Source organism: Ambystoma mexicanum, chromosome 2q (assembly GCF_040938575.1).
Source record: "Ambystoma mexicanum isolate Mex_15411 chromosome 2q, UKY_AmexF1_1, whole genome shotgun sequence".
NCBI classification, from domain to species: domain Eukaryota; kingdom Metazoa; phylum Chordata; class Amphibia; order Caudata; family Ambystomatidae; genus Ambystoma; species Ambystoma mexicanum.
The window spans coordinates 900,786,753-900,806,131 of record NC_090924.1 but is presented as its reverse complement, the minus strand read 5'-3'; the positions used below and the strand labels follow the sequence as shown (position 1 = coordinate 900,806,131).

Genomic DNA, 19,379 nt, shown 5'->3' with positions numbered 1-19,379 from the left:
GAAGGGTGAAGCATCTCTTCGTCTGCCTTATCCAGCGCATCCTAGAGCACGTCCATAACTGATTTCTTCTCAAGGAGCGATTGGCACACAAACCATACAATTAGCATGGCCTGATGCACTGAGGATGCTTAATGCCCTTTGACTAGCAAGGTCCATCTCAGTAGATAGCCTGGGGGGAAAAGACAAACCAGAGGCTAATAGAAATAAATAAATCCTTAGCTGGAATCGGGACCCAACTTGGTTTAATAGCTGCACTAAAATCATCTAATTGCAATTCTGTGTTTTTTTTAACCTATTCTTTACAGAAATTGTGCTGTAAAAGACACTATTGGACCTTTATGTTTTTAAAGGTAGATCTTGGTCTGGCTCCCTTGCTGAGCTTGGTTGCTCCTGTATATTCATGGGAAACATTTATGCGCCACCCTCTCAATTACATAATTCACCAGCCACCACTAAATCCAGTAGAAAATATGAATTTCTTCCTTTCAACCCATAATGCATTTCTGGATACACTTATCCTGGTCAATGAACAGCAAGTAGGTGTAGATAGTTTTTATACAATTTTCTCAGCTTTACCTCACGCCAAACTCAGAGTTTACACACACACCAGAGAATAGTCGGAAGACAACTTAATCACTTCATGAGCTCTACTTACTATCCTAGATCATAGGAAGAAACATATGATTCTTTAAAAAGCATCAAAAAGAGTTAAAGAAAAAGCTTGATATAACCTCAAAATATGTACAAGGCGCCATCAGATTAGAGTTTCGGAAAAATTGACATAGTGCCACCTTTTAGGACCAGAAATCACATTTGATCTGTTCTGGTAAATGTATTAAAACAGCTGATTCTTCTTCCTACCATACCAAAGCCAGCCAGGAATCCTATCCAGCCCTCTGCTTCATCTCCGCCTCCTGCTCTGACTTCCAGCACATGATCTGTTCACCTAGAACTTAGGAAACTCTGCCTTCTCTTTGTAGCTTTATTTTAAAGATTGAAAGTGAGCCTTATCGAAACCCCACCTATTTCCTAGAAGTCAGTTATAATCTGGGGGCATTAGTGTTTCAATATTTAGTTCTGCTCTTTTCAAATTGCTAGTGAGTGCCTTTTCTATTGACTTTCCATTGATTTCACAACAGTACAGGGAACATCTAGGTCCCCCCCCCCCAAACCTGAGATTGCCAATCAAAACCAAAACCAAAAACTGAAAACTGCCAATAGACGAAATTCTCATAGACTTTCCATTGATTAAAAAAATGAATCAATTGCTTTACAAAAGTAGCAGTGAAAATGTGACCCATGATGATCTAATTTAGGTTCCCTCCATAGCAAATTCCAGAAAAGCATAGCCAATCAGCTACCTTCTTCGTAGGATTAACATTGTGAATCAGTATATATTTTTTTAAATGCATTCGAGTTTTCCAAATGGCTGAAATCCAAATTGAAGTTTAAGATGCATCTGTATAATGGAGAATTGCAACGTAACTTTAAATTGGGTTCTGTTCATTGTCCTAGGACATACATTCCATGAAATATATAATTATTTTCAAACGTATTAAAATCTAAAGGGCAACAGTATGCAGATGTATAAATATTTGGTGTCTTGTTTGTGAAAACCTGCACATTATTACAGGTTAGGGTTTGGTTGCATGGAAACTTTATTTTAATCACAAAATACAGATAAAGAATTGCTGAGTGCACATTCTACTGGCGTAGGACACAGAGAAGTGTTCTACCTACGTTTATTAATTTTAACAACGGAGCAATGTCTAAAGGACACATTTAAATCAATGGGGTGTTTAATGCATTTTGAATTAAATAGAGCTTTCAATAGTGACAAACGTGTGTGTGTGTGTGTGTGTGTGTGTGTGTGTGTATGTGTGTGTGTGTGTGTGTGTGTGTGTGTGTGTGTGTGTGTGTGTGTTACAACATGTTAAACCCAATAGTGCTAATTACATATGTCCAGACTAATAACTTCAAATTTGCTTATCTTAAAATATGCTGCATGCAACAATCCCAGACATTCTCCCCCCTTTTCACAGTCCTCCTCTTCCTTCTCCTTCATCCCAATTCTTGTCCTCCTCCTTCATCCCAGTCCTTCATTTTCTGTGTCTCTGTCTGTCTTGTCCAAATCTTTAACCTTCTTCTTTGTCACCATCCTTTTCCTCACCCCAGTCCTCCTTATTAAACTTCAGCTCCGTTCTTCCCCTTATAGTGATTATCTCCTCTTTTATCCAGTCCTTCTACTCCTTCTCATTCAATCCCATTTATCCTCCTTTCATAGAATTTTCCTCTTTCATCCCAGATCTTCTACTTCATCTAAGTCCTTCTCCTTCATCACGCCATTCGTCTATTTTTCCTTCTCCTTTCCCCAGTCCATCTTCTCTTTCTTCTCCTTTTTCCTCCTCCTTTTTTCTCAGTCACTGTCCTTCTCCTTCTTCTCTGTCCCCATCTTTCATTTTGTCCTCCTTCTCCTTTGTCCCTGTCTTCCTTCTCCAGAGTCTCAGTCCACCATCATCTCAGTCCTTCTTCTTTGTCCCAGTGCTCATTATCCTTTTCTATCATCATTGTCCTCCATCTCCTTATTCCCCTTCATTGCAGTCTTTCTCCATCTTCTTCTTCCCCTTCCCAGTTAATATTCTGCTATGCCTTCATGCCTTCATTTCAGTTATTCCCTTTTTCGTTCATCTGAATCCTCCTTGTACATCTTCTTTATCTGAGTCCTCCTTCTCTTTGTTCACTTTTGTTTCAAAATGTTCGTTTTCAGTTGCCTCAGTCTCTTTCCTTCCTGCCAGTCCTTCTTTGCCTTAACCTGAGTCTAGGTCCTCCATCTCCCCTGTCCAAGTCTTCCTTCATCACCGTCCTCCCTTTAATTCTAAGTTGTCACAGTCCTCATTCTCCTTCTCCTTTCCTCAATCCTATTCCTCCTTATTCTTCCTTATTCTTCTTCGTACCATTACTCATTCTCTTTCTACTTCTTGCCCATTTTTAATTCCTCACCATCCTGCTTTTTCTCCTTCATCTAAGTCCTTTTCCTTTGGCATACTCATTCTCTATCTACTTCATCACAGTCATCATGCTCCTTCATACCTATCCTTATTCTCCTTCCTCCCTGTCCTCCTTCTCCTTCATCCGAGACCTCCCTCTCTTTCCCTGTCCTGCTTCATCACAATCTTTGTTTTCCTTTGTCCAAGTGCTCCTTGTTTCATTCCTGCTCCTTCACCTTAATCGCAGTTCTTCTTTTCCTATATACCAAGGTTCCTTGTCCCAATAGTTCTCTTTCTTTGACCTCACTCTTGTTGCTTATCCCCTTCCTCCTTCCCCTTCATCCTGTTCCTTCTCCTTTATCCTGGTCTTTCTTATTTATCCCACAATTTCTTTTCTCCTTTTCCTGCTCCATTGTCTCAGTCCTACTCCTCCCACTACTTGTTCCCAGTCCTTCTCCCCTCTCTTTCATCTCAGTCCCACTAGTTCGCTTCCCCCAGTTCATCTTCCTCTTCTCCTTTGCCCCTGCCCTTCTCCTCCTTATCCTTCACCCCAGTCATTTTCCTTCATCCTACTGTCCTCCTTCTCATTTGTACTTGTTCACCATCATCCCAGTCTTTCTTCTCAGTCTCAGATCTCATTCTTCTCCTTTGTTCTAGTCATTCTTCTCCTTCATCTGAGTATTTATTTTCCTTCCATTTCATTCCAGTCCTTGTTCTCCTTCTCCTTTGTCCGAGTGCTTCTCCTTCTTCTCCTTCATCACAGTGTATCTTCCTTTTCTCCTTCGTTCAAGTCCATTATCTCCTTCACATTCTCCTTCATTCCATATACTTCTTCTTTATCCCAGTGCTTCCCCTTCTCATTCTCTGTCATACCGGTCCTTCTTCTCCTTCATCCCAGTCCACCTCCTTCTTTGTCTCAGACCTTCACTTCCTTCTCCCTCCTTTAACATAGTCCTTCTACTTTTGACATGATTCATATCACCCCTACCTCCAGAGCCTTCCATCCACCCTAGGGGAGTGTCCAAGACCCCCCCACCCAGCAGGGGCTGTGGAAGGGGGAAAGGTAGGAAGAAACATATACCTGTCACTGTGCATCAGTAATGAGAGTATGCACCTACCCCCTGCAGTGGGCAGCTAATCTCTTTCATCAGCACAGGAGAGGCTAACTAATGTCACATTATATTGTATTGATATTCCACTGCCCATACCTTCCTGTAAACCATATCAACACACAGTACATTTAAATAGATGCCCCACACAGCATGCTCATATTCAAAATGCTTCTAACAGGTTTTTCATTAATGAACACTTAATAAATGCTCTTACACTTTCCTATATAGTGTACATCTTTTAATTGAGAAATAAATAATATAGAAACATTGCTACTAATAATGTCACTAAACATAACACACTTAATATGCAAAAAGTTATTAATGCATGAGCAGCTACCATTGTCACCTCCTCTAAGTCTACCCAAGACTAATCAACCTTCTCAGAGACATCATAGCCACCTTAAAAGTAACCGCCGGCGTCACCAGGTCTGACTAGACAATCTCATCACATCTTACTAGGCAATCTTCTTAGAAGCACATGGCCTTTCAATACCTCAGTACCGTTCTCAATATGATGTCAATGATGTGCAAATCTCTCATACTCACTATCTGTTGAGAGTAGGGATATGAGGAGTGGAGTGGAGAGGACTGGATGCCTGGAGAAGTCTACACAATCCGAGAAATATTCCAAACAATATCAAAAACCACCTATAAAAACCACCATGGTCTTTCATCAAAAAGCAGAAAAACAGGCAAAAATGCTTCAAAAAGAGTCAATGTCAATTGGAATGAAACATAGTGCCATCAGCAACCAATTAAGAATACGATCTGTTCATAGGTGGTGAGCTTTAATGACATGGTTAGACATGAAAAAATACTCCCCATATAGCTCAGTCTCAAAAGCAAAGATAAAAAGTTCCCTCACTGCTTAAAAGCCATAAAATCCAATTTCAGTGTATTAAAAAAGTCAGGCAGAAAAAAGGAGAGATGTCACCCCTCCGCTCTTGCATGAAGAGAGTGCTTCCAGACTGCCTCTGTGCTCCAGCTCCCATTTGCCTCCTGTCTTCTTCTGCCAGCTCCAGTCAGGTCCATGCACAGCTAATCTCCTGCTCTGTCCTCCGAAGCCAGCCCTTTTAAACTATGTGAGCATAAGCTGCCACTTCCCGCTATTAGCATACTAGCTAACAGATACAAAAAGCTGTTTAGATCATCAGACCATTATCAGTCCTCAGCATCCTTCACAGAAGCAAAAACATGTTTTTGATAAAAGCAAGGCCAATACACACTGTCTAAAACCTTTCACCCAGTTTTATGAGCTGCTGTCTGATCATACTGTGGCTACAAGCCTTGCAGGAAGTGCTGTAGAAATAACCTCCATTTTAGTTATGTTTACTATAACTGAGGCACTTGGAACACTTCCCAGAAAGTCTGAAATGCATCCTTGAAACATTGTTTATGCAATTCACTCACAGTGTTCCATAACAAGATATGGTCTATCGTGAAAGCTGGAAATCTAAACCTAATGTTATTTTCTGCACCTAATTGTGAATCCTACCTATTGCCTGAATATATAGAATGCATTGCACTAGGTGCTCATATTAAAGGCTACATGGCTGAGAATTACAGTCAGACAGCATACCCCAAGCACGGTTAAAACTAAAAAGATATAACACTTTGTCCTGATCCTTCGCCTTTGTCTAAGCCCTTCTCTTCCTTCTCCTTCATTCCAGTCCTTCTCCATCTTCTCCTTCTCTCTTATACCAGTCAATGTTCGTCTTCCCCTTTGTCCCAGTCCTTCTCTTCCTTCTCCTTTTTCTCCGTCTTCCTCATTCTGCTTCTCCTTTGCTCAAGTCCTTCTCCAATTCTCTACTCCTTCTCATTCTTCTCCTTCATCCTAGCCCCATTCTAATGTTCCCCAGTTTGCCATCATCCCAGGCCTTCTTTGTTCCAGTCCTCCTCCTTCTCCTTTGATCCAGTGCTTCTCTTTCTTCTTCTTCGTCCCAATCTGTCTCCTAGTCCTTCATAGTAGTCCTTCTTCTAATTCTCCTTCATACCAAACCCATTTTTCCTGCATATGGGGCCTCACTCTTTGTCCCATTCCTTCTTCACCTTCATCTGAGCCCTTCAATTTCATTCCAGTACTTCTCTTTCCTCACATTCCTTTTCCACTCTCCTCTTTCCTTGCCTCCAAATCATTCTCCTCCCTTTCCTGATCTTCTACTTTTCCTTTGCCCTAGTCCCCCTTATCCGGCTCATTTGTCCCAGTCCTTCCCCTTTGGCTTTGTGTCAGTCCTTCTCCTTTATCTGGGTCTTTCATTTCTCCTTCTTCATCCCAACTGTCCTTCTCCCCAGCCCCTTTTTGCCAATGTACCAGGCTTTTCCTTCTTCTCCTTTCTCAGTCTTTCTCCTTCTTCTCCTTCCAACCAATCCTTCTTTTCCTTCTCCTTTGTACCAGTGCTTCTACATTTGCTTTATCTCAGTTCTCCATCTCCTTCCCTGTCGTCTAAGTCCAACTTTTATATCATCCTTCTTCGCCATATTTGCCTACTATATCGCAATCCTCAGCCTTCTTTTTACTCTGTCACAGTCCATCTTCTTCATAATGGTCCTTCTCTTTTCTCTTCTCCTTTGTTCCCATCCTGCTTTTCCTTAATCCCACTCCTTCTTCTAATTCTCTTTCATTCCAGTGTTCTTTGCTCCAAGCTGCTCTCTTCTACTTCATCCATGTTCTTCTCCTTTTACTTTGTTCTTTCCTCTCCTTCATCCCAATGATACTTTATACTTCATCCCAGTCCTTCTTCTTCAACTAAGTCCTCATTCCCTTTCTCATTCATCCCATTTATTCTTCTCTTTTCCATTCATCACAGTAATCCTTTGTCTCCTTCACCCAGGTCGTTCTCCTTAATCCCAGTCGCTATCCTTCATCCCAGTCCTACATCTCCTATTTTTCATCATAGTCCTAGTTCTTCTCCCAGACCAACTACTCTTGTATCTCAGTCCTCCACATCCCATACTTTCCTTTGTCCCACTCCTTCTCCTCCTCCTCTCAGTCAGCCTTCTAAAGCTCCAACCCAGTCCTTCTCCTTCTTCTTATTCTAGGTCCTCTTACTTCATCTCAGTCTATTTTGTTTATCCTTATCCAACTTCCCCACTGTCACAGCCATTCTCCTCTTTCTCCCTCTCCTACATGCAAGTCCATCTTCTTTTTCCCCATTAACCTTTGTTGTAGCTCTTTTGCCCTTTCTCTTTTTTTTCCCAGTGATTCTCCCGCTCCTTCATCCCAGCCCTTCTTCTCCTTCACCACAGTCCGTCTTTACCTTCATGCTGGCCTTCCTCCTTGGTTCATGTCTTTCCTCTTATACATCGCAATCCTCCTTTGTCCCAGTACTTCCCCTTCCTTGTTGTCCTAATCCTTCCCCTCCTTCTCCTTTTCTTTGTCCCAGTCCTTCTTTGTCCTCTCCTTATCCTTTGTCCCAGGCTTCCTCTGTCTCCTCCTTCACCTCATTGCTGCTTTTGCCTTCATCCCAGTACAACATTGTCTCAGTCATTCATTGTTCCTTTGTCATAGACCTACTTCTGCTTTGTTTTAGTCCCTGTCTTCCTTCTCCTTCATCTTTTTTTTTATTTTGTATGTATTTATTTATTTCATGTATATAGTGTCCAGACCCTGAGGTATCACAGCGCTTGTACAGATGTTGAAACACAGTCAAACGCAGTAGATAACAGTATACATCATAGAGGTAAAAATCAGTAGGTCATATTTATTAAATAGCCAGGTTTTTAGGACTTCTTTGAATCTTCATCCCAATCCTACCTCTGCTTCTCCTTCTTCTCAGTCCACCTTTTCCTTCATACCGGGCCTCCTCCTTTGCCCTAATTCTTCACCTCCATCTCCTTTTCCCCAGGCCTTCTCCTGCTTCACTGTATCCTATTCCTTCCCCAATCCATCTTCTCCTTCATCATAGTCCTTCTTCAGCTTTTCCTTTGTCCTAGTGCTCCCCATTTTCCTTCATTCCAGTTCTCTTCCCCTTTTACCCAGTATTCATTTCATATTGTTAAAGTCCTTGTCCTCCATCTTCTTCTACTTAATCCAAATTGTCATTCTCCTTTTTCCTCAAAGGCCCCTTTCCCGTCTTCTTCTCTTTCATGCCATTCATTATATTCCTTCATCTCAGTCCTTCACCCAGCTCCTTTCCTTCTTTTTCTCCTTCAACCCAGTTGTCATCCTCCTACATTTCAATGTGTTCTTCTTCTTAGTCCACCTCCTCCTTCTACTTCATGCCAGTCCTTTTCCTCCTTCTACTCTGTCCAAATCCTTTCCCTTACCTTTCTTCCCATCCTTTCCTCTCCTTCTTTCCATCTTCTTCTTTGTATGAGTCCTTCTACTTCTCTCCCATTCTCCCTTTCTTCATCCCAATCCTCTTTCTCCTTCTTCTCCATTTAGCCCTCTTAATTCTCCTGAACTCAGTCGTCTTTCTTTACCCTTTCTTTCATCACAGTCCTCCTGCTTCTCCCCTCATCCCCATCCGTGTCTTTCATCCCACTTCTTCTCTTTCTTCTTCTCCTTCTTCTTTTTCCCAGCCCACCTCCTCTCTTAACCAGCCATCCACGTCTCATTCAGTCCCTTTCCTCCTCCGCTGATCACATTTTCCTCAGTCAGACCAGTCCTTTTCCTACATCCCAGCAAGGGTGGAGTGGGAACCAAAAGAGGTCATGGAAATAATGTTCAAAGTGGTCCCATATTATACATTTTTATCAAGCCCAATCCTTTTTCTAGGAGAACATTTGGAAATAACAGGTTACCACACAAAAGAGGCCCAGCGTGCAGAGGCCTACTGGAAAATCTCCAGAGTTCCCTATAGGCCAGTCCACCTCTGGCCTTTCAGCAGGACTACATGGAAGCTGCTAATCAGCACTGAGGAGCAGTGGCTGAGGTGTGTGGGTCTTAGTGCTGGAACAGCAGGGTGCTGCAAGTAAGGACAGAGGAGCAGTGGCAAAGCTCTTTTTGGGCCTCATTGCTGGCGCAATGGGGGGCTGTAGGTCAGGATTGTGGAGCAGTGGCAGAGCTGTGTGTTTTTCCCCGTGCTGTAAAATGACAGGGCTAAGGACGGAGGCTCAGTCGCAGATATATGTGGTTCCAGTGCTAGAACAGCAAGGGTGCTGCAAGTCAGGACTGAGGGACAGCGGCTGAGTCGTGTGGGTCTCAGTTATGGAATAACTGGGTCGGTTCAGGTCAGGACCGAGGAGCAGCGGCTTAGATGTGTGTGGGTCTCAGTGCTGGAATAGCTGGTTAGGACAAGGGCAGGACTGAGGAGCAGTAGCTGGGATGTGTGTGGGTCTCAGTGATGGGACAGCAGGGGAGCTGCACGTCAGGGCTGAGATAGAGCCAGTATTGTTTATCTTCACATAATTGCCAATTAGTTGAAACTTTATGCCTGATGACGCGCAAGGAGGAGCCCACATGGAAGAAGATGGACAGACTGGGCTGGAACCAATGACCTGACATCCCCTATGGAGCAGGTAGCCTATATATAGGGTCGCACCAACCAGCCATTTGGATTTGTACATTATGTAACTTATGTCACTGATGATGCCATATGCCTTCATGAAGTGTTGTTTGTACTCATTTCGGCAGAGCGTTCCGTGGCTGCATAGTCCTTTGCTGGTGCATTTCTATTTTTGTGGAAATAAAACTTTGTTTTCCTTGCAAGGGGTGTGCTAGGCCTTTTTCCCTAGTGGGTTGTATTTTTTCTGGTGTGAGCGTTGAGGGGTTTCTCTACAGTACTCAGAGCAGTCTAGGTTTTGGGATCAAAAACCAAGGTGCTTGCACTATTGCCAGGTATTGCCAGGCATTATCCCGGGAGGATAGCTCAGCGGCAACGTGCGTGCCTTGGAAACAAGACGACATGAAGCAACACAGGTTCGATCCCCGGGTCCGCGCTTAGAAACCTCTGGGTGTTTAAGCACGTTATACATACGGAACTATGAGACAATAACAATTACCAAAATATATAACAAACAATTCCTGTAACAGCGCCTCGATGTGTGAGCGCTTTAAAAATGTAAATACAAAATACCAACAAACCTCAAGGACTTGCATCATTACCATCTATTCATTTATTTTTATTTACAATATTTTACAATGCGCGAGCACTGCAAGAGGGCATTGGCGCACAGCACAAAATAATTGGATCAATCCAGTAGTCGGCAATCCAAACAATTCAACAGAAACATAAGGAAGCAAAAGGGCTTACATTTTTTTTATGAAAAATCAGTAAGGAGGGGGATAACCGAATATCCAATGGCAAAAAATTACAGAATCGTGAATCAACTGAGAATACCTGGATTGATGTCTTTGATTTGGAGATTTTGGGCATTTAAAGACAAAGTTCTGAGTTGCTCCTCAGAGAGCGAAATCTACTAGCTACTTTTAATTTATTCACTTAATATAAAGGTTTATCTAGAACAACGTTTTTGTATATTGTACAGCCCAGTTTAAAATGTATTTTTGCTTCCAAAGAAAGACAGTGCAATTCAGCAGGATCAAGTGAGATGTGTTCAAATGTTTGCTTTCCGGGCTTCCAGGTGAGACACACTATGAAAAGATGATCTCAGAGGTAGCAAATCACATTTAGCGACTCCAGTCAAAATAATGTGACTTACATCAATGTGCGATAAAACTAAGGCATGTAGTTCAGAACGAAACAGGTTAGAATGAATTTAAGAATTGATCTTCCTTATCAAGGAAAGTTGAAAATGAGCTGCATTGTATTTGTTACAGGTGGGTATTAAAAGACACTGTGGGCCTCATCAGAGTTTGGGTGGTGCAGTAAAAATGTGGCGGTAACCGCCGTATTACCGCACTGCCCAATCCCGAGTTTGGGGGAAACTCGAGGGATTCACCCCCAGCTGTGAGCTGGAAAAGAGAGGGTTGGGGAGCACTACAGAGGATGATTAGAAATACAGGGGCGCAGCAGGATGTCATGCCCTCTCCAGTTGCTTTCAGAGGAAGAGGGCATGATGGCCAGGATACATGAGCAAGAAGGGGGCGTGTCCACCAATTAGCTGAGACCAAAAAATTCGCAATTGAATTACTTAGAGCACATTTGACCACATATGAAATAAATGTGTCGTCTACCACATTACACAAAACCCACAAAGAGTGCACAAACGGACAGCAGGAATGACCAGAAATGACTACTGGATGCTGCTATACCTTTGTGCATTTTTGGTAGTTTGGTAAAAATACATTCAAAGAGTGCTTGCATTTTTTTAATTTTGAAATTAGGAGAACCTTTACAAAACATATTGCCTTTTAAATAAATAGTTTGATCAACAAAGTGATAATAGCCGAAGGAACACAGGAAAAATAAGGTATGCAAAGCACAAACTTTAGAGCATAGAAGCAACAATCCAAAGCAAACAAGCACATACTGTACTCACCTGTCCAGTTTTTCTCAGCAATGGTGGCACCGGTTTAGTTTTGAAATAAGAACTCACATGAAGATCTTGCTGAGAATTGTAAGGTGGAATTGCAGAAACTAGCTTGGGTAAAGACTGTCTATACTCTCTGGCAATACTCGCCACTGCGACACAATCCAAAACAAACCGTCGCTCCTTTTCCTGCAAAGCATGTTCCGACGGAGCAGGGGCAAAACGACTAAAGGATGTTGATTTACGCTGATGTAACATTGCTTTAATGCCCAAATCTCAAAAGCCAAACACGGAGTGGGTTTAAGCCACCGCCGTATCACTCCTCTGTCTCCTTCCCACAAAAAAAACTCCACAGTGAGCAAACAGCAACACTAATCAGCACAACGGTTGCTAAGGACATGGGGCCTCATTAGGACCCTGGCGGAGAGGGTGTTACGCCAGCGTAGTGCATGGCGTACCTCTCCGCCATACTACGAGTTCCCGTAGCGCCATGGAGGTTTTCTCCGCCTGGTTTTACCAGCCGGAGAAAACCATGGCGCTACGGGACCTCGTTGTTAATTACGCCACCGTATTTTACGGTGGCGTAATTAACTCCTTCCCCACTCCCATTATACCCTATGGGGCGAAAATGGGAATGGGGAAGGGCAGAATGGGGATTGGGGATTTACCGCTCCGCCGAGGTCGGAATGGGGCGGTAAATCCGCCAACCCCCATGGCGCTATCGGCGGCTTTCCGCCATGCTTCGCGGTGCATTTAGCACCGCGAAGTCCGCCTGGGTCGTAATGAGGCCCATGGTCACAAAAGTAGCGACTAGCGAGCTACAACACTATCATTATCTGCCCGTGTGCAATTCCGAATTTGAAGGAACTGAAAAAAAGTAAATTCCAAACAAAACCACGTTTTCTTAATTTGTGTCATCTATTGGAGGGCGGATGCAGAAAAATGTGGCCAATGCCCAACAAAGATTAAACTGTGTAATAATTGGTGACGTAAATTAATGTTTATCTTTCTGTAACTTTCCAAGTACTGCTAAAGGTTCACAAACTCTTGTGCACAAATTGCAACTTTTAAATATTTCGAAGCGTATACCGACATTCAGTAAAAGCCCAGGGGCCAGATTACAGAACCTTTGCACTGGTGCAAGTGCAAAATTGTACGGTAATAGCACTGGGGCAAAGTTTGCCCTATTTCTAAAAATTCACAGGGGCGTTTTATAATGGCAAAACCCAATTAGGAAACGCTCTGTGAATTAGGCCCTTGGACAAACTTTGCTCTAGTGTTAACACCGTGCAACTTTACACCTGCACCAGTGCAAAATATCTGTGATCTGGTCCATCGTCGTTTGTGTTTGAATGTATACATTTTGAACAGACCTTGGGCCTGATTTACAGAAAAAACGTGCAAAGTGTGTGCAAAAGCACGTGCGCTAGGATTGGTTGGGGCAATTGCATTGCGCAAAGAGGCGATTTACAGAAATATGTGCTAGCAGGCACATACAGTTCAAAGAAAACAGGTTTGCACCTGACACGCCCAAAACACGCCCCAAGTGCAAACCAAGGTCCCACTGAAACAGACCGTTTGAGCAGAATGTGAACAGTATCACTAGATGCTGCGAAAACATTACAAATGGCATGGTGATTACTCATAGGTAATTACCAATACTTGCATACTTGTACCCATACCAACCATCAACAATCCCATGAGTGCCACAAATCTGCGCCTACCAAATGCAGAGTGCACCTACACCAAAGTGCACCTATTTCCACTATAGCACACATACACCTGTTCTTAGGTGGGCTACTGTTGAAAAGGAATGTTTTAGCACAATTTGGAGCCTTAAGTGTTTTAGGCCCTAATTTACGGGGTCTACCTTCAAGGTCCAAACAGACCATAAGCCCTTAAAATGGCTTATGCAGATGAAGGGTGAAAACCCCAAACAGCTCAGGTGGTCGATTAGCCTGCAAAGGCTAGAATTCCCCATTGGGCATAGACCAGGGAAGGGTCATGATAATGCAGATGGCCTTTCCAGAAGGTATGATGACCGTCTGGATGAGGGTGTCGATCTTGTAGGAGATTAGACCACCCTAACCTCAGTCTGGGGGGGGGGTCGACTGTGATGCTGGAAATGCATTGGAGGGATGGGGCCTCCCTGTCCCTGTCCTGTACTCCTTTTATCATGTGTGTTCTGTGTTATTTTCTGAAAAGGGGTCCATGTGGGACTCCTGGCAGTACAGCTCTTCCTCTTTTTGGTTGTGGTGAACAGACCCTTGGGATACCTTAATGGCACCCATGGGTGGGGGGTACAACCCTGTACCCCTAGTGTATGTTTTTGAGTACCTGTGTGTGGCCCACAGAGCAGGGTATGGACTGGTATGGACTGGTGGCAGCTCCATGCTGAAATTGACAGGTGCTCTGAGTGTCCTCCATTTTGGGATACACAGGCCCTGCCATTGGAATCAGTTGATTCCTGATAGGAGACAAGATGCCCCTGTGGCCTCTTGCTTTCTTTTGCCTGTTACCTTGTTTTCCCAAAGTCCTGGGAAGCCCTGACTCTGTCCCTTCCTCTGACTGGCTGTTGGGTGGAAGTTCCATATATGGTATTGTGGGGATGTCCAGGCCAGACTGGCTGGAGCCTTCCCAGTGACTGTATGTTGTGGGTACACCCTTGGGGTGGGACCTGGGTGAATGGAGTGTGTGACCAATATACAATATACATTTCATCTTATGGGTGTCTGGTTTCTGGTGTGTGACACAATGACTGAAACAGCCCTGCCCGAAACTGGTATGAATGCAGTGTGGAGTGCTGAATGGCTGAGTGCTTGTCCCAATCCACATTCCTTGTTGTGAGTGTCTGGATGTAGAAGAATGGCCTGAATGCACTGTGAGCCTGATTGGCTGCCTGCCTGCTGAAGGCCCTTCTGAATGATTGGCTGCCTGAGTCTGGCTCAGCAGTGTGAATGAGAGACATAACAGTATATCTGTCAGGAATCGGTGGGTAAGCTGAGGACGGCGCTTGGTACTTGTAAGGAGGAGATACTACAATTCCCAATAGGCTTTTGGATTTTGGTAGTTTTCTCTAACGCGCGCTTCACCAGCTGGTCATTAGCAGCAACGGTTAAAACCAGTCGCCGCATGTGCCTCGGTGCAGGTAATTACTGATTATCGGCATGGGCGGCGGCAGCATCGGAGCAGACCTGTAGGAAAACGTTGGACGCCGAAGGACTTGTCGAACTTCTCCCTGTCTCGGCCTCGACGACAACGTTGAAGAACACCAGAAAGCCTGTCATGGGCTGCGGCGGTGTAGCGGTTCTCTCTACACCGGATTTGACATCGCTCTTCAGGGTCCGGATGTCCTCGTGAGGCATCCGGGCCATCAGTTAAGTAGATTTGGCTCTCAGTGTTCATATGGTACGATCATGATATGTGGGTGTTCCCGCATTGATTTAGCATCCAGTAATACAGGGAGTGTGTGAGGTAACACGCTCTAAGACCCGTTTATTCACGCCTTTCTGAGAGGAAATCTATAAGAACTATGAACTGATGACTATTGGTTCACGCAACACTCTGTCTTGTGGGTTCATGGCGCCCATCGGGCCTTATGTCTTGTATGTTCACGAAAAAGAACCATCCTAGGGTGGTCATGTGGCTTGTAAATCCTCTAATGTATTGTTGTGAGATTACTGTCCCCAGTAACAGGTTAAGGTCAATGTTTGTGTTATGTTATGTTTTGTGATGTTCAAAGTGAAGACTCGAAAAGTCCCCAAGGTTATGTTCACTCCATGATTAGGAGATTAGGCTGGGTGATCAGGAATTAGAGTTACAGGAACAGGAGTTTTGTTGTTATACGTATTGGTATGTTATGTTTCCCTCCTTTCCTTTGTCTCTCCATCCCCTTTCCCTAACTCCATCTTCCCCCCATTGGCTGCCACGTGGCTTCCTGTGAAATACGTTCAGGCGCCCGTGCCAACCACGGTGGGAGGGGTCAATCTATTTGGCTTCCGTGGTTCGGAGGAGAGGATCGAGGTCCCCTACTTCCTTTAGACTTGACAGAATTACCTGCCCCCGATTTCGGGGTAATTGAACCACCTAGGCCAAATGGATACGAATCCTCCCTCGTTAGCAGATGTGCTAAAAGCAATACAGGATATACAAGTAGAATTGGTACAGACCAGACAGGAGTCGAGTATATTGAAGGCTCAGGTACAGGGTTTAGTCGCACAAGGTACCCCGCTTGACGGGGCTGGAACCTCCACTGGAGGACAAACGGGTAGAACCACCCCTACCGTGATTGTACAACCCTCTAGTAGTGTGCCATTGGCCACACCTGAAAGATTCACAGGAGATCCTAAGAAATATATGACCTTTTTAACACAGTGCCGACTTCATTTTTTGTGTAAACCAAAGGCTTTTGAGACAGTACAAGCTAGAACTGCATTTGTTATTTCCTATTTAACGGGAGATGCAGCAGCATGGGCAATGCCTTTGGTGCAAAAGGATGATCCTTTATTATATGATTGGGAAGGTTTTCTAGTAGAATTTGGAAGATTATTTGATCGCCGGGAGATTTCCTTGGCTCAAGACAAAGAATTGTTAGCTTTAAGGCAAGGAACACGTGACCTGATTGCGTATGTTACACAATTTAACAGGTTGGTGATTGAGACAGATTGGCCAGAAAAGAAACAGACTGTATTGTTTTATCAAGGGCTCAAAGAGGAGCTGAAGGATGCTATCGCTCAAGTAGAACCCCAACCCATGACATGTACCGCCATGATTGATTTAGCGCTTAGATTGGATCATCGTATAGGAGAGCGTAGGGGTGAGAAGAAGAGACCGGAAGTGTTGCCCTTTGCTAGATTGGATAGGAGTAAAGGAAACAGGAGTACAGAAGGGGAACCCATGCAAATTGGTGGACTAAGGGGCCCCCTGTCTGTTACAGAGAAAGAACAACGTAGGGCTAATAACTTGTGCCTCTACTGTGGACAACCAGGACATTTTATTAGAACTTGCCCGAATACTCCCAAGAAAGGGGCAGGGGTAGATAGAAACAAGGTTGAGTCGGGAAAAGGATTGGGCCGGCCTTGGGGGGAACTCAGGCGACGGGCCCAGACACAAATAGGTTCCCCAATTGGAGTGCAAATACGACAGGGAAAAGAAATTCACATTTGTACATTCTTGTGACTTTACTGTTTGCATGTACGAAGCAATTAGTGTCTGCAATGGTGGATTCAGGCGCTACTGGTAATTTCATTGACATTGGTTTGGCAAAAAGATTGTGTTTACCATTGAAGGAAAAATCACAGGTCGAGGGGGTACAATCAGTGGATGGTTCACCTTTGATTTCAGGACCCATTTGGCAACAAACGGAGCCGCTTATAATGAGGTGTGAGTCCGGGCATTCAGAAGAAATTGTTTTTGATTTGATTGCGGCGCCCCAGTTTGGGCTCATTTTGGGCATGCCTTGGTTGCTTAAGCACAATCCAAGGATTGATTGGATTAAGCGGGAGGTGGTTTTTGCAGGAGTAGAATGTGAGGGTCACATGGAGGAAGAGGTGAGACCCGCATTGTATTTGGCGGATCAAGTGGCAGAACCACAAAGGGTGGGCGCAATGGCTGTGAGTATCCCACATCAATACCAGGATCTAGCAAAGGTATTCGACAAAGGGGGAGCAGACAAGTTGCCACCCCATAGATCTTATGATTGTGTAATTGATTTGGAACCAGGGGCAAAGTTACCTTGCAGTAGAATCTATGCATTGACTGAGAAAGAAAACCAACATTTACGTGAATATTTGGATGACATGCTAAACAAGGGATTCATTAGACATTCCACCTCACCTGTGTCGTCCCCATTATTTTTTGTTCCAAAAAAAGAGGGAACACTTAGAACATGTATTGACTATAGAGCATTGAATAAGGTGACAGTAAAAAATAGGTATCCCTTACCTTTGATTTCAGTGTTGTTAGATCAAGTGAAATCAGCAGTGATTTACACTAAATTGGATTTGAGAGGGGCTTACCATTTGATCCGGGTGAAAGCAGGGGATGAGTGGAAGACAGCTTTCAGAACTAAGTTTGGTCTGTTTGAGTACATGGTGATGCCTTTTGGTTTATGTAATGCTCCTGCAGCATTTCAATACTTTATGCAGGAAGTTTTGAGTGAGTTTCTAGATCAATTTGTTATAGTTTACATTGATGACATTTTGATTTATTCCTCTTCTGAAGAACAGCACAGAGATCATGTAAGAGCAGTGTTAAAAAGATTACAAGACCACCAGTTATATGTAAAACTGGAAAAATGTGCTTTTCATACCACTCAAGTGGAATTTCTGGGTTTCATTTTGACTCCCTCTGGTATTGTGATGGACAAACGGAAAGTACAAGCAGTTACGGAATGGCCAGCGCCTCAATGCATTAAAGATGTCCAATCCTATTTTGGGTTTTGCAAATTTTTATAGGCGCTTTATTTCCAACTTTTCACAAATCATTACACCTATTACCAGATTACTAAAGAAGTCCACTAAGTTTGAGTGGAATGATGAGGCAGAAGTAGCCTTCAAAGAGTTAAAAGAAGCATTTACATCAGCTCCGGTATTGAGACACCCTAATACTGAAAAACCTTTCCAAGTGGAAACAGATGCTTCCAATGTGGCTGTTGGAGCGATATTGTCTCAAAAGGATGAGGAAGGAGTCTGGCATCCTGTGGCTTTTTACTCTCGCAAGCTTACAAGCTGTGAACAAAATTATTCAATCACCGACAAAGAATTATTGGCAATTAGAGCAGCCTTTTTGGAATGGCGACATTATTTGTTGGGGGCCAAATATCAGGTGACAGTGGTTACAGATCATAAGAATTTACAATACTTCAAGACAGCACATACATTAAGTCCCAGGCAGTTAAGATGGTCACAGCATTTTAATGAGTTCAATTTTGTAGTCACCTTTCGACCAGGAAAGAAGAATGGAAAAGCTGATGCGCTATCTCGGCAGCAGCATATGGAAAACATGATAACCGAAGTTAAGACTATCATCCCGGCGGAAAAGGTAGTAGGTGCAATAATGACTCAGTTACTAAGACAGGTCAAGCAGGAAATGAAAGGACAGGTTAAACTGAAATGGGGAGAGAATCCAGCAGAAACATTCCACAAGGGACTTCCCTATTATGCAGGGAAATTATTTTTACCTTCGCTCGCTTTACGTAAAAAGGCGTTGCATTGGTGTCATAATTCCCCTTTGGCAGGACATTCAGGAAGCAAAAAGACACAAGGGTTACTAGAGAAATATTTCTGGTGGCCGGAGTTAAGACAAGATTCTATTAAATACATCCAAGAATGCGAAACATGTGTACGCAGTAAGTCAGATCATCAAAAGAAAGCAGGGTTACTCCAGCCACTACCCACTCCGGAGAAGGTTTGGACACATATATCCATGGATTTCATCACTGATTTGCCTCCGGATAATCAGTATGACACCATCTGGGTGGTGGTGGATTACCTTTCTAAACAAGCCCATTTTGTACCTTGTAAAGGTATTCCTGGCGCAGGCAGATTGGCAGAATTGTTCCTACAACATGTGGTCAGATTACATGGTTTACCTCAAAGTATTGTATCTGATAGAGGTCCACAATTTACTTCAAAATTCTGGCGTGCTTTTTGTAAAATGTTAGGCATGGAGTGTGCTTTGTCCACTAGCTATCATCCACAAACAGATGGACAAACTGAGAGAGTCAATCAAACGCTTGAACAATACTTGCGATGTTATTTAAGTGATGGACGTGAATCGTGGGTACAATCTTTATGGTTGGCTGAGTTCACTTATAATAACACTGAACATGCCTCATTGGGAATGTCTCCGAATGTATGTTTGTATGGTCAGACACAGAATATGTTACCAGAACATCTACCTGACA

The 19,379-nt window shown here is 43.5% G+C and overlaps 1 protein-coding gene across 1 annotated transcript in view; it reads right to left on the bottom strand.

Moving 5' to 3' along the window:
* Positions 1–11,790, bottom strand: part of LOC138569034 (sperm microtubule associated protein 1-like) — a 63,225-nt gene extending 51,435 nt beyond the window's left edge. Inside the window, exon 1 of the mRNA XM_069646745.1 lies at positions 11,483–11,790. Coding sequence (XP_069502846.1) covers positions 11,483–11,731 — 249 coding nt within the window. The 5' untranslated portion in view covers positions 11,732–11,790. The remainder of the gene's footprint in view (positions 1–11,482) is intronic.
* Positions 11,791–19,379: the final 7,589 nt, after the last annotated feature.